Source organism: Grus americana, chromosome Z (genome assembly GCF_028858705.1).
Source record: "Grus americana isolate bGruAme1 chromosome Z, bGruAme1.mat, whole genome shotgun sequence".
Taxonomy (NCBI): Eukaryota; Metazoa; Chordata; class Aves; order Gruiformes; family Gruidae; genus Grus; species Grus americana.
In genome coordinates this window covers 4,456,193-4,471,866 of record NC_072891.1, presented here as the reverse complement: position 1 = coordinate 4,471,866, position 15,674 = coordinate 4,456,193, and the positions used below count along the sequence as shown (strand labels likewise).

Here is a 15,674-nt window from a genome sequence, read left to right as displayed (position 1 = left end):
TGTTGTTCCCTCTTGTGTAAGCCCTTAATCATGCATTATTTAAAACAGTAACATCATCTCTTCAAAAATACCCACTTGGCTTTTTTTAATCTCAATACATGGCTCTGAGTTCATCTGCAAAACAGAGATCAAGATGTTGCCTGGATTTTTTTTTTTCTGAATGCTTCTCCTAGCACCAGGAACATGCGAAATGCTAATGTACAGCTGGTAAAAGCTGTGACTCCATCTAGCAGTGCAGGCTCGCTGCAGCACAGGCACGGAGAGGGGAGCTTTCCTAGAAGCGAAATCAGCAGCTTCAGAGGCACGAACTGCAAGATGCCAAGAGCAGAACAGCTAGCAAAAATTTATTAGCAAGAGCAGTAACTATTTTCTGCTTTCTCTCCCCTTCCCATTGCAACACCCCAGTGCAAACGTCCTGTGTGGTTACAGCACGTTCCTTTTCTTTACAGCTGGGTGTCTGCTGCATTAGAGACAATCCAGCTCCCCCTGACATCTCTCATCCAACACACTGACACACACAAAGCTGTCCCAAGAAGGCATTTGGAGACGTTGCCAGGATCCCATCTCTGGGAAGCAGTGGGCTGGCGCTAACTGATATGACCCCACTGCACTAATTTAGCAGAGGTGTGACAGTCAAGCAGCTTGTCCATTACTAATCAACTCAGCCGCAGCTTTCAACAGCTAAGGGGGAAGATGAATAGTGCACCGTGGGCTAGTCAGGCTGTTTCCACCCAGAGCCAAGGGATTTATTTTCATGAAGAGCTGTGATGCTACAGGCACTCTTGACACTGCTCCTGTGGGAGCAAGGGCATGGAGCTGCGGCCCTCCTACCCCCCAGTATACCCTGTCTAGGCTGTCCCCACTGCCATCTCTATCCCGAGGAGCCGGGGTGCAGCACTAGCCCAACACATTGCCCAGGATCTTTTTATCGAGTCCCAGCACCCCTGGGTGCTCTTGTGCAACCTCTCTCCTGCCCCCAACCATGGAAAATGCACAGACACATCCCAGACAAATCCTTCCACCTGCAAGCTGCAGCTGACTGCTCAGCCATCTGTTAATGCCGTTTATTTAGCAATATGATATCATGGTCACCTGAAATGCCATAGGGAAATTGCCTAGAGAAATCTCGTCACTAGTATTACTTGGGGCATTAGATGGGGTGTTTACGTACAAGCTACTGAGTTTGTAGCAGCAGGAAGCACCGGATTTAGGCAGGGAAACAGTGTCAACCATGCTTCATTGTTGAGAGTTATCACCTCCTGCAGGGCACCGTGAATTCCCTGCTAGACATCCGTGCCTGCCTCCCTTGAGCATGACCTGCCGTGGAGCAGGGCAGCAGCACAGCAACCAACAACTAAGAAATGTCACCGCCTTCACAAGCAAAACTCACTGGGTTGAAAGCAGGGAGCTTAGTCGTAGGCAGCAATGGATTCTTCTCAAAAGGCAACTTCTAGCAATTATCTTTCTGTTTTCGCAGCGCTCCCAAGGGTGGCAATGCTTAAGATCCGCCCTGTACTGCTCATCACTGAGCAGCCAGATTTCAGAAGAGAGAAGGGGGGACGGGTAGGGTAGAGGCACCACTACTGTCTCTGAATTGCTGCTGGCAAAGAAATACATTTGTGGTTAGTATGAAAAGCGAAAAGAATTCATACCAGAGGGAGAGGCAAGGGGGCTGGGTCTGCAGGCAAGGTGCAGTTTCAACCTGAGTTTGCCACAGCCTCTTTGCATGCACTCGGGAAGGTGGTTTGGTGTCCATATGCCTCAGTTCCTTGCTGTCAGAACGAGTCACTCATTCCAGCCTACCAGAAATTGTCTGAAAAAATCTCTTCTTGACAAAAAGCACTGACTTGTCAAAATGGAAGCTCCTTTATACCACTTCTGACAGCATATTCCTCAGTGACAGCCAGACTTCTTGTTCAGAGCAACCTTGAAAGGTCCAACAGCCTATGGTTAAGGCACAAAGCTGGGATCTGACCTCCCAACAAGCTTGATTCACAGCAAGCATTTGAATTTAGTCCTTGTCTGTCCTGGGAGAGAGCCTATCCCACCAGGCTAACACCACCTTTTCCTAGATGAGCTTCTCTTGACCTTCTGGTGGAGATGCCTTACTGCATTTTCATACATGGCACTATCTCTGGCGTCCTTGCAAACACTGTGGAGAAGAAAACTCACCCAGCCCTCATCATTACACCTCTCTCTACTGCAGTAGCAGGGACCCTAGAGAGAGCTATGCAGAGCAAGACATAATGAGAACCTAAAGCAGCCCCTGGTAAAGCAGAGGAGTCCTGCTGAGTTCATCAGGACTAGTTCTGTCTCAAAAGCGTGGCCTGTTCTTGCAGAAAGCAATGCACAGTTAAGGAAGAATTTCTTTTCCCCATCCCAGGAAAGCATTGAATTCAAAGGGTTGGTTTAGAGCTTGAGAATAATTAATCTCTGTCAAGAGTAATTGACGGCTATCTTTCTTAATGAGCTGCACCTTCAGAGGTGGTGAACAGTTCCTTAAACCAGGGGTTAAAACTGGAAATGCATTTTACAAGCACACTTGGAGCGCAGAGGATGTTGATGAAGAAAGACCTTTGCATTGCTTTTGGCCGTGAGCACCCCTGCCAAAACATGGTGTTAGCTGGGGAGGAAAGCTGAAGACCCTGTGCATGGCTTTGGGGTGCACGTTGTCAGAGACAGCACCAAGGACTGCAAGGCCAGCGCCACCCTGGATCAGCATTTCCTTAATCTCAGAAGACCTCTTTAAAAGTGTGTTCTTAAGAAAGAGATATTATTGCCACCACCCAAGGAGGCATAACACATGGGAAAAGGAAATTATTGTGCTTGTTGTGCTGAATATTGCATTATCCTCAACTGCTGCCTCGTGCCCCTCCTATAATGGACTCGGCCGTTTGGTCTCCCCATCCAGCCCAGAGACCACAAGATTCAGCCCAATTTTTTGTGCGTTTTACATGAAATCGAAGTATGCATCAAAACAGTTACTATAGAATCACAGAATGGTTTGGGTTGGAGGGGACCTTAAAAATCATCTAGTTCCAACCCCCCTGCCATGGTGGGAGGGAATCGTATATTAAGATTCAGCCCAGATCATCCCTCCGCAAAGCCTGTGAGAGGCAATCTACCACATGCAGGAGTCTTTGCTTGTAGGATATGCTAAACTGATGTTCCTACTGCGACTTCAAAGTGATGATGACATTTTGAAGTGAGCTTTAAATGGCCTTGCTCAAGAGACAATAGTGATTTAGTTGCAGAGGCATGGATCTTAGCACAGGGCAACCTGTGACAGCGGTGCGGAAATCCTTGTTCATCTAATTCTCCAAGATTTCTCATTATTTTTCATCAGCTCAGCCCCAGGGTGGGTACCCATAAAAAAAACAAAACAAAATGCAGACATTTCACAGAAGAAATATCTGCTTCCTGCTTCCCCTAGATCTGCTATTATCAAAATTGGGGAAATAACTGAAAATAACCTCTCGGGTAAAACTTTTCTGCTCTGAACGAAGAGTGAAATAATTTTACATTATTGTTTAAAATCGTATTATTATCACTGTACTTCAGTCTTGCTTTGTATAAATAAGATATTTAAACAAAGTTACTTTATTTCAAACCTGATAATTGAAATAATTTTGATATCTAGACATAATTTGTTAAAATTATCACAAATCTTCACAAACATGCTGCGCTGTCTGTTTTGTATTGGATACGTAGAGCTCTGTATACCAACCACACATGGAGATGTCTCATGCCTCTCCAAATTTTTTTCTCTTGAAACTTGAGGTACTTTATATGAATTACAAATCACTATTTCCATCCCATTTCTGAGCTCTGTGCATCTTGTCTTCCTTGTGTTTTACAAGTCACCAGTTCCTTTTTATTTCTACATTTCACTTTCTCATTGCCCTTACCCATCTTTAGAGACAAAACAACAGACAAAAAATATGTTACAAGTAAAATGTCCATACCTGCCTCATTTTAGATGTGGTGATATAAGATGGGCAAAGCTTGCAGGAAGGGTCTTATTAGACCAACTGAAGTATTTTTGGGAAAACAACAACAAAAAAAGACAACATTTTTGGATACTCGGTGTGCCAGATAGCAAGACAGTTTTTTTCCAGTGTTATCAATTGGGTAGTAAAAGATATTACTCCCTTTACAAACCTTGTTTATTGAATATCTCAGCATGCAGCAAGGCCTCATCCTTCATACAGGGGGTATTCACCATTATTGAAAAGTAAACAACTCATATTTATTTCAGAAATATATTTAGCTGCATTTTCCTGTGCTGATTATATACTTCCAATTCCCAATGTAAATAAGGATGAGTTTTGATGAGCAGGTAACACCTATTAATATTTCATCCCCCACCTACATCCTCAGAAATAATCTTTTTTGTTTTTCTGATCATGAAAGTTTCCAAAACATGACACCTCACTTTGAATCACGACCGGGGGGAGACAGGAGAGGGGCCAATCCCACTCTCCAGACCTGGTGCTTTATAGAATGAGGCTGCAAAGCCCACAGGGCGTCATCGACCAGTGCCTCGCATCCAAAATGCTGCTCCTTATCAGAGCATATAGCACCAGTACGTTATTGAGAAATATTGGCCACAGCTGCAGTTCAGATCCAGTCCAGCCCTTAGGGACACGCGTATCCCGTTGGGACAAGAAAGGTTTAGCTACTGGCTGTCAGTCAAGCATGTGCATCAATACCTGCTTCCCCAAGTGTTTCCTCAAGCCACAGCCAAGTCGGTGCCTCGTAAGTCTTAAGTCAGCCAACATTAATACTCTGGACAGTGAACTGTGAAATCTTAACACAAACCTCCTGCGCAGAGGAAAGAAATAACACAGCTCACATTCCCGGCTCAAATATATGAGTTTTAGGTCCTAGTGGATCTAAAAACCTCAGAGAGTATCTAGGGCATTGTAACTCTAGGTGTGCTTGCACAGATGCTGTCAAAACCACACCAAGCAGACAAGTCCAGCACAGGCTGCTGCTTCGTGTGCACAGCCTGCCTTTCCTGCCTTTGAAGGAAACTGTTCTGCGGCTCTCTCTGCCTGTGGTCTTCTCCTCTGACCCACCATGAATGCAAACTGCCCAAGTCTCCTCGGGTGATCTCATTAACACTGCTCCAGATGAGGACAGACCAATGATTCAAAGAAACTCGTGAAAGACTAATGGATTGGGGCTGACCTGCAACTTGATCGGCTGAACTTCTCTCATTTGTAATTATAATAAATATTGTTCTCATTTTTTAAAGGCAAGGCTATCCTCTGCCTGCAGAAGCACACAGGCATGTTTCACCACTCATCTGCCTTTACAAGAATCCAGTTCCCAATTGCTCATTGTGACCTTACAGCCATTACCCCTTAGGACATACCCATGCAAACTCTCGGATGCACCATATATCAACCCCAAATCAGGCCAGAACTGACACAAACATCGACCTTCCAGTTCAAAGCTGCTTCTTGTCTCAGGAGGGCAGAAGACTTATGTCTGCCTGAAAAAGACAGTGTAGACTTAGCCCTAGATGCAGCACAGCTACACCTAATGTGGTCTTGCAATCCGTTTTTGACATAGTAGTTATAATAACAAAAAACAATAGGTGACCAATGCCTGACACTTTTAAGTGTGGAAAAAATAAAGGCAACACAATTATGTTGGGTGCTCCTGTCCTCAAGGTCTGGGTGTGCCACGCATTGTGACTGCTCTGCTCCTCAGTACCGTGCTGTGTAACGCACCCATTGTAAACACATTCGTTACTAAAAAACGTTAGAAAAAGTAGAGAATGGAGGAGTTTTACAGGTTGAGGTCACACACATGGTTCTGTCCTACTGTGAATATGCAGCCTTGAAACAGTTTGACATGAGCTGCTGCCTCATGCACATTTATAACCCATCGTGTCCAATCTTAAACAATGTCAGGGTGCTGACGGCCAAAGAGCCAGCTGGAAATCAGTCCTTGGCTCTGAACTCTGTTTGCAACAGGCAGGTTGGCAAGACTTGACCAAAAATTGACAGGTGAGCAGAAATTGCAATTGCACAGAGGCCTGAATTAGTTTTCACATATCTGTGCTCTTGAACAAGGTTTTAAGAAGCAGGAGAGTAAAGGCCCACTTTGCAAATGAATATTCCTGCTTTCTCTCAATAAAAAAAAAAACAAACAAGTACAGATAATTGTTTTGATTAGGGAGAGATTTCAGTGGTAATCAAGAGTAGCCAATATGTGTTGGTGATACCTAACCCAACTTTTGCCCTCATTCTGAGGAAAACTGGAGGTCACACTGTGGAGAACCTAAACTAACCTCAACCAGCTAGATGGTGATAACAGCCTGTTGTTATCCCAGAGAGAAGATAGCCTGTGGATAATTAACATATGACATAACGGGACCAAACCTCAGCTTCTTTTATGAATGAGGACAAAATGTAGCCTCGCAAAAATATTAAACAATGGCACCCTGCAATCCCCCTGAAGACCAAATCTCAGGATTCCCTGCTTTACTGCTGGGTGATAAAAGCTGTACCCATCACACACAGAGGGCTGGAGGAAGACATGACCCTGGTGTCCCACCTGCAGCAGGTTCCCATGGGCAGTGCCATGCCTGGCTCCGGGAGATATCTTTCACCCCAGTGGGGTAACCATCATGGTGCTCATGCCATGTACTGGGCTCAGACTGAGGGTGCAGAGCAGCTCTGGGGCTGCAGACTGCCAGGGAAAGCAGGGTGAAGTCCAACCAAATTAAAGTCTCCACAGGGTGGGAGACACAAGGGTCTGTCCACAGAGTGGCACGACTGATTCATGAGTAGTCTGCAGATATCAAACAGTGGGCTGGAAATTGGCTCCCAAATTGGCACCTCCAATGGGTCAGTACTTCTTATTAATGCAGCTACAAGCTATTATGAATGCTGGTCTCCCCCCACTGCTTTGGTAGGACATCAGATACCCTCAGAGCAATCCAAAACTCACAACACTCAAAGGACAACCATTTCCTGACTTCAGCTTTGAGCTGGTGTCTTGCATAAAGGCTCAGCCACAGTCATACAATCCTAAGGCTTCATAAACTCAAGCGAAGCAGCATAAGGACGAACAATAGCCCTTCCTTGTAATTAATACCTGTAATGTAAATTAATCCAGGCTGCCAATAGCAGCTGCTGGGTAAATAAGAATCTGTGGCACTATCACTGTCAAAAGGCGAGGGGCATATGATGCCATGGATGTGAATACAGGGAATAGAGGATCATTCAAGCAGGAACATTTAAAACGTAACCTGTTCTCCTTGAGAAATGTGTGGCATTCAGCAAGGAACCTGACAGGAGCCATTTTATTGAGATAACTAAATACAATCACTCAGGCATCTGCAATCACTAATTATTCTTGCCATCCTCAGTAACACTATTTGGGTCATGAAAAGAACTCATTTTGTGTGTTTGTGTCCACTTTTTCAATTATATGTTGACTATTTTTTGGAACATACTCTTTTCTGCATTTTTTCATATTGCTTCTGGTTTGTTTTTTGTTGGTTTGTTTTGTTTTTTTTTCCTTTAAACTAACCTCTTCAAAGCTCACAGCCCTGCAGGGATTCTTTGGTTGGCCGGTGCTCCTCACCAAGAAAGAGGTTGAGTCTCCCCATAGTTTGGTAGGTTTTTGTCCAAGCACCAAAAATCTCCTTCAAATATGCTTCAAACGCCTCTACAGAGCTTCAACAAAGCAAAAATATGACAAAAAAAAAATTTACTTTTTCTCCAGCCCACATCCTACACATATCACAGAGAAGACGCACGTCCCAGCAGTGACCTCCAGTTCAAGAGAGGAAGCTAAATCCTCATGACAAAGATGAGAAACCTCTCCGGGAGAAGATCAAAAGCTGAAGATGTCTCAGGAAAGGGAATATAGAGGAAACTTGTTTGGTTACCTCCAAAAACATACCAGACTGTGGCAGCAAATGGAGCATGAAAGCAAAGCATGAGACTAAGGTCTGTAACAACAGTGCCCGGGTGGTTTTCAAAGAGGAACTAAAGAAGAGAGGGGAACAGTGATTGAAGAGACATGACTGAAAAAGGAAGGAGTGTGCCACTCAACACTGCTAATGGTAACACAGACTTAAAAGGGAATAACTAATCTTTCTTTACAGGCACATAAAATCACCAAACCACATAATTATTCATTTGCCTAGTAGCCTGGAAAATATTAATACTCCAAGAGTAAACACCACTGTTTAATCCATTTAAAATAAAAAAGAAAACCAACCAAATTTATGGCAAATTACTTGTATGTACAAAGAAAATCATATCACAATCTTGTTTCAGACCTTTACGGATCCAGAGGGAGACAAATGAACTCAGATAAATTTCCATTCGCAGTTGACAGTTCACCTCAGCAGCCTGGGAATGTTTATCTTTCATTAATTATGGTTCAAGAGGAACTGCAACCTGAGATAGCTGAGGTAACCCTCTCCTCTTAGAGATTCAAAGCTGCCACCTGGAAAGCATCCAACCCTTCACCCGTGCCTCTGGCCTCAGCCCAGCTCCCTCCATTTGTACAGACGGCCGCAGAGCATCCAGCCTGCACCACTCAAAAGTGGGGGTTTTTATCTGATAATGGCAACGAGAACAGATGCATTTCTGACAAATGCCTGGATAAATCTTTTCTTTCATACTCTTAAGGCAGGAGACAATCTTATTCACATTTGTCCTGGACCAAGCACATAGTGAGTAGCTGATCTACAACCCAAAATCACTTCTCCCGAAGAGCAAGAGCTTGGGACTAGCTTTTTAGCTGGTGAAATGCGAAGTTGGTCAACAGCAATTTCATTGGAGCTGCACTGATTTTTACCAGCTGAGGGTTTAGCCCACAAATCTTTTCCTGCTGAGAAACAGGTGTTGAACAGGATGGAGGAAATCACAGGCATTCCTTTGAATCAGCTCTCCCAGGCAGGAGCAATAATAAATTCAGATAAACTGTTGTGTCATTTAAAGATCTATTAAGATTGAATGGTTGACTTCCTCCTCCAGGGAACCTCTCGTTAATTGTGTGTTGCTTTGACTCATCCACTACCTTCTCCAGACCCTTCCTTCCCCCTCAACTGTCCTTAACTCTTCCATTTCACAAACTGAATGGATAAAAGAGCAGCAAAGGATTTTAGGATGCACAGTCCCAGCAATCACTAGGTGGGTTTTTAGCAGAGCATCTCTAGATGTTATCTCATTCCCCTGTGGCAGCCACCCTGGAGGGGTCTGCATTTATAAAATGCTCCCACATGCATTTCTTGTCAACAGATGTTATTTGTGCACACTAACTCACATGCAGTATCCTTTAATATTTATGTCTTCAACATACTGAAACTGTTATAGGAGGTCGTATCTTCTTAGAGCAAAATGATTTAACAATTCAGGAACACACCATCATGGTGTATTGTTTCACTGTGAACTTTAAAGAGGATCTCAATAAATGTAACAATATTTGGCTCTTCTAGTGCACCTATCAATGCTCAAAGCACTGTATTAAGCCTGGCAATAAACTATTTTTACCAAAAAAAAAAAAAAACAAACACTCCAAAGCAATCATGTCAACAGCAGTAGTGCAAGAAATTTACTACTTATTCTTGAAATTATGTTGTACTAGCAAAAAAACAAGTTTCCACTCTTTTGCACCAAGCTATACCTGTCCTTTCCCTCAGACCTGTGGCTAGTGGCAGGTCTACTTCACTTTCCATGCCCAAAATTAATCTCCCAGAAAGGAGCGGTGCATTGGTGAGGTCATCAGGGAAACACAACTCAGTTTCCTCATTAGCACTTGCAGATAAACTGCTGACATACCACCTGAGGCTGGTTTGCTGGCTCCACTTTCACATCTCGATCGTCTTCCCACTCACGTTACATGCACTATACATCACCACATGGCCTACACGCTGATATCAATTTGGGAGTACATGTCTGGTTTGCAAGCTGTCCTGGCTTCGTTTCAACATAATTAGCTTAAAACCACTCTGAAAAATAGGCACCAGTTCAATATGGATATCATACACATACAGTAAACTGGCATAGAATTACAGTGAGAGGGTTGGCTTGTTTATGGAAATTTCCTGCAGGTCATCACCAGAGCCTGGAAACAACATTATACACAAGACTGCAACCATGCTGCCTCTTCTGATAGCACACGACGATACCAGCTACATCTTCCAGGGTGGCATGCCTCTCATCTGTATGTAGAGATTTGCTCTCGTGAGACTCCCCCACCAAGTACTGCGTCCAGCTCTGGGGGCCCCAGTACAGGAGAGACATGGAGCTGTTGGAGCGAGTCCAGAGGAGGCCACGAAGCTGTTCAGAGGGATGGAGCACCTCTCCTATGGAGACAGGCTGAGAGAGTTGGGGTTGTTCAGCTTCGAGAAGAGAAGACTCCGGGGAGATCTAATTGTGGCTTTCCAGTACCTGAAGGGCCTACAGGAAAGCTGGAGAGGGACTGTTTATCAGGGAGTGTAGTGACAGGACAAGGGGGAATGGGTTTAAGCTGAAGGAGGGTCGATTTAGATTAGGTGTTAGAAAGAAATTCCTCCCTGTGAGGGTGGTGAGGCCCTGGCACAGGTTGCCCAGAGGAGCTGTGGCTGCCCCTGGCTCCCTGGCAGTGGTCAAGGCCAGGCTGGATGGGGCTCTGGGCACCATGGTCTAGTGGAGGGTGTCCCTGCCCATGGCAGGGGGTTGGAACTAGATGGGCTTTGAGGTCCCTTCCAACCCAAACCATTCTATGATTTAATCTAATTTAAAGTAGTCATTGAGCGTACTTCAGTGGTCAACCAACGAGCAGAGCTTCTCCAAATAGTGATTTGTCCCACCCTAAGATGTCAAGTCTAACACTAGAACAAAGAATTACCCTCTGGAGGCATCTTGCATCTTCCTATTTCTCTCTCCGGTGACTACAAATAAAACTCAACGTAGACTATGCGATTACATTTTATATGGCTGAAGTCACCTGAAAACAATCCTGTCCTTTCTGACAAGGCACCAGAAAGCCAAAGTTTTTTGGAAAACCCTTACTTTTGGGCACATCCATGGGATTCAGGCTGCCAATGAGGTCTCTGACGTACAGTCCGTCCCCATCCTCCTTGCTCAGCCAGTTGTTGCAGGGGAAGTAAAACCGGAGGTGAGGTCTGTTCATGTCGGTCACAATCACGCGGTCAAGGAACCAGCCCGCGTTCAGCCCAGTGTTATCATGCTCAATCCTAGAAGAACAACAACCCTGGATTTGATATTTTGATTAAGACTGGCTGCCAGCACTGTAATTTCGTGGAATATTTTGTATTATGCAAGGCTAGAGCAACTATACACAAAATGCCAGTTTATACTTACCTATCCAAAGTGTTTCATAGGACTTATGGGCTTTTATGGGGTATTTTGAAAATAACAAACTTCCATATATATTTGCGGGCAGATATCATAGGTGCATATGTGAGCTATTATCTGCAAGGAGATGTACACAAACATACACACACCTGCATGTTTATTCAACCTATGCATTCATTCATCTTATACTGCATATTTAAAACATAAATGATTCTCGTCCCACCCTGTATCCCTTTCTGCTCTTTTCTTGCATTGTTTTACACATCTTTTCCCATTTTCCCAGATTTCTTTGTACTACTTACTAATTTTTAATTCTATATAGGTCAGTCAGATGGTGGTTAAACATAATAATTATTATTTACATTACACTAATTTAGTGAAAGGGGATAGTGAACCCCATGTACCTCCATCGGGACATAAAAACAGTCCTAAAAGCCTTCCTCCGTGACTGCGTACAACAGAAATACAATTCTTGGTGGGGACTGTGGATAGCTATACGTAATACCATAGGTGATTTCACGCTTCAGTTAAAATCTTAGGCAGTAAACAACTTTTACCACCCCTTAACTTCACCTTGGTAAGAGCACCTTAATGAATAAAACATGGCAATGCTAAAGCCTCTACAGCCTGTCATTCAATTAGCACAGAGCAGGTACCATGGTAGTAACGTTGAGCGGATACCTTATTTTCTTTATTTGTCCAACGTTGTTGGTTTTTACTCGGAACACGTCTGTTTTGCTCCTCTCAAAAGCTGTGCTGCTCCTGTAATACACATGCACCAAAAGCTGTGGTAAGCAAATAACAACCTTGTCAGCAAGCATACCTTGTGGCCTGACAGAGTGCTAGTGTGTTAGGATGAAGAAATGTTGTTTCTAGCACTGGAAAATTCTTTTTCCCTTCTCGAGCTCTAAGAGTCCTTCCAGAAACTGAGACGGAAGCTTTGGGGGAAATGCAATGCTGGCCCAAGCAGATGCAAGCCTTGGATCACATTCCATATCGCCTCCAAGAATAAAACATGACAAAGGTTTTTCAACATCCTCAACTAAATTGACCATAGAGGTAAGAGCTAGGGGAACCTGTAAGACTTTCCCATCAGCAAGTGGCTTTCAGAGATGTCTGAAAATAATCTTCAGTGAAGATATTTCAGGGAAGCGCCAATGAAGCAAAAATGACGTAAAGAACTCCAACTCTTAGGTAACACCTTGTCTCTGGTTCCTCAGCTCTGCTAGCCCACCCATTGGTTGCTAAAACATAGAGGTAACAGTAAAAAACATGGGGATGTTTTCAGATGCTCCCCTCCGGGGTGGCTGGTAAGTGCTCATTAGGAATGGCCGAGTCAGAGCTTTGTTTTGCCCTTATTGATGAGCCCTTGTTGGACAATGGCTGGACATGGAAGACCCTGGTGAATCTGGACCCCTGCAATTCCACCTCAGTTGCTTCACAATATGCTTTTCACCTCTGTTTCCCACTCCCAGAGGTGTTCTCTCCTGCCATCCTAGCTCCCAGGCATTGAGTGGAACCACTCTTGGTGATGGAGCGAAGGGGTTCTGTAGCCCAGCAGGTTCCCTGCAGAGCAGCAGATCTGCCCAAAGCTCAGCCAGAAATAAAAGCATCCGACTGCATCAAAGGTTTCTTTCCACGCCCATCCTGACATTTTTTTAAAGACCACTGAAACTTCCTTTGCAGCTTTCTCCTACGATTTGTATCTCATTCAAAGCAAAACGAACGTAGGACAGGGACTAGTTTGATTTTGTTGTGAAGTGTTAAGTGTGCAGTTTGCATTTCACAGGTGCAGGTGGAAGGCAATATAAAGTATATTGGCTCTGGTCGGGGGATGTAGAATTCAATTCCCAGTTCAGCCTCCAGCCTGTGGTGTGATCTTTGGCAAGCACCTCCATCCTTTTCAAGTTCATATTTTCCACAAAACCACATCCAGGCAAAAGCCATCCGTGCTCTGAAGACACAGCCCCTCCCACCTGCCCTCCCTGATGGGCCCTAATTTCACCTGGGCCACTAAGCATTGCTACAGATGATTAAACACAGCGAAATCCACAAGTCACATTAAAATGAACAAGAAACCACAGCACTTCAGCAGCATAAAGCCACAGTGACAAGCAGCTTGTTCTCAGAAAGATAATGAATATTAATAATCTGAGCAAGGGAGTTCGTTTTTGCTCAGCTCTCTTCTCCGCATCGTTGAAGGATCTGCATGCGCCTTTGTTTAAAGGTTATTTTGTGTGTTCTGCAAATGCACATGCAGCCCTCCTCCTCCTCCGTTCTGCTATTTCAGATACTGCGCCAGGAGCATCGCCGCTACATGAAAAGGCTAAAATGGTTAACCTTGCCGTGAAGACAAGAGACAATTAAATCCAGCCCAGCCTCCCTCAACCTGGCTGTCGGAGAGAAAACAGTCAGCGAGTGCGAGGCAATTAGTTTGTCAGGCTTGAATGAGCATCGTAATGACAGCTGCTTCTCCCTGCATCAGCTCCGGAGATCGATGCAGTGCTGCAGATTGCTACGGAGATGCCACAGAAGTATTAAGTGAGACTAATTAGCCCAAAGTTTTCAGTGCACTGGTCCTGGTGGCTGCTAGTCTATGGTAGTCCCACCAATGCGCTGGGCTGTTTTGGTTGTTGGGATGGTGGGAGAGAAGTGGGGAGGAAACCCAGTGTTGGAGGAGCACGGAGTGGTCATCCCAAAGTGCCCATGAAGCAGATGCTTCATGCATCTTGAAAGAGCTGGGGGAAGCATTGGGAAACGTGACTGTGGTCCAGGAGTCAAACTCTGGGGAAGCCTTGATGTTGAAAGGTAGAAATGATTTGACAAGTCTCTTCCCTTGAGATGGATATGCAGCATCAACACTGTAAAAAAGGGGAATGTTTTAAGGAAAAATCCAATCCTTACCTCTAGCATTTTTCTAGCATTAAGTGGGAAGAGAGAGTGTGAGGGAACATGCGAATGGATATACTGAACCTTATCCAAAAAAAAAAAAAAAAAAAAGAGGAGAAATTACAGCTGGGCTGTGTCAGAGTCTGGTCTAGGCTGGGGCTGGGATAAGAAATTCATAGCCTGGTTACCATAAGGAACTCGTTACACCAAACAATGTGGCACACTGGCTTGCACAGCTCTGGTGACAAATAAAGCAGGGAAAAATCTGACATGGAAATTGCAGCACTAAATTTCTAATGTTCAGGTTTGACTGGATTCAGACCCAGGGACTGGGCATGGCTAGCCATAAGCAAACACTTGGAGATCAGCAGAATTTCACTTGGATCCCTATCGTTTGGCTGGGATATGAGGCTAAGGCGACTTCAGAAATATGTTTCAATCAGTTTTTATATTTCTCATATTTAATTGGCTTTAGGAGCTGTTTTTTAGAGTCTGTTGTAGTGGTTTACTACATTATAAGAAACATCCACGGAATTTCACCAAAGATTAATATATTAAATTCTCAAATATTTTTGTATGTGAAGCTGTTTTCAGATTTTTTTGGTTGAACGATTGCCTGCAGGTTGCACTGCTCGTGGTACTGCAAATGTACAGTGATTTAGACCATGATGTCCCCCGTTTGGATAGGTCACATTGCTAAAACACACCACAAGAACTGGTGCGTATTTGAGCATAGTATTTATAAATCCCTGCATGCATCTCTTCTGTAGGCCATTGGCACAGACAACAGAGCCAGTGCCATGAAGGTTTCACCACTACTTGGTATGTTGACAAGAAACTCTTAATGATGCAGTTTTAAATGCAAAAGTACATAAAATAAACATTTGCACTAGCAAATCACCTTTTTTTTTTTTTTCCAAATAAAGGGGAATTAACAAGAGCTAATCCCACCACCTAAATGAAAGTCACATTTGAAATAGAAATTTTGAATATTTGTAGAAAATAGTCTTCACTTCTGATCGGCTTACAGCACCCTTTCCAGAGCTGAGCTCTTAGAGGGAAAACCTGGGTACTGATCACAGCAGAGGCATAAAAATAATAACCTTTAGCAGTGATGGAGTAACCTGAACCAATCTAACTTTGAATCACTGCATTAGTGATCATTTCAATTGCATTTCTATTAGGTGTTTCATCTGACAATGTTTTGGACACACAGGACAGCCTGCAAAAGCTCTGTGGTTGAAGGGCTGCACGGAAGCACAAAGTGTTACCGTGGGTGTCGGTTCAAACGAAATTTTAAAGATGCTCCATTAAATCATCAGAGTCAGTTCTTGGTGGCATCTCCCTGCGACCCTGCCCGCAGGTCTGCCTGATCCTGCCACTAATGTTTAGTAGCAGCAGCAAGAGGGAGCTGGGTACCGGGGATGATTTCAGAAGGTACTACAGCAA

General features: G+C 44.1%; 1 protein-coding gene across 1 annotated transcript in view; it reads right to left on the bottom strand.

Moving 5' to 3' along the window:
* Positions 1-15,674, bottom strand: part of LOXHD1 (lipoxygenase homology PLAT domains 1) — a 150,357-nt gene that overhangs the window by 113,772 nt on the left and 20,911 nt on the right. The window contains exons 4-5 of the mRNA XM_054809183.1: positions 12,018-12,098; positions 11,031-11,215 (exon numbers count right to left, since the gene is read on the bottom strand). Coding sequence (XP_054665158.1) covers positions 11,031-11,215; positions 12,018-12,098 — 266 coding nt within the window. The remainder of the gene's footprint in view (positions 1-11,030; positions 11,216-12,017; positions 12,099-15,674) is intronic.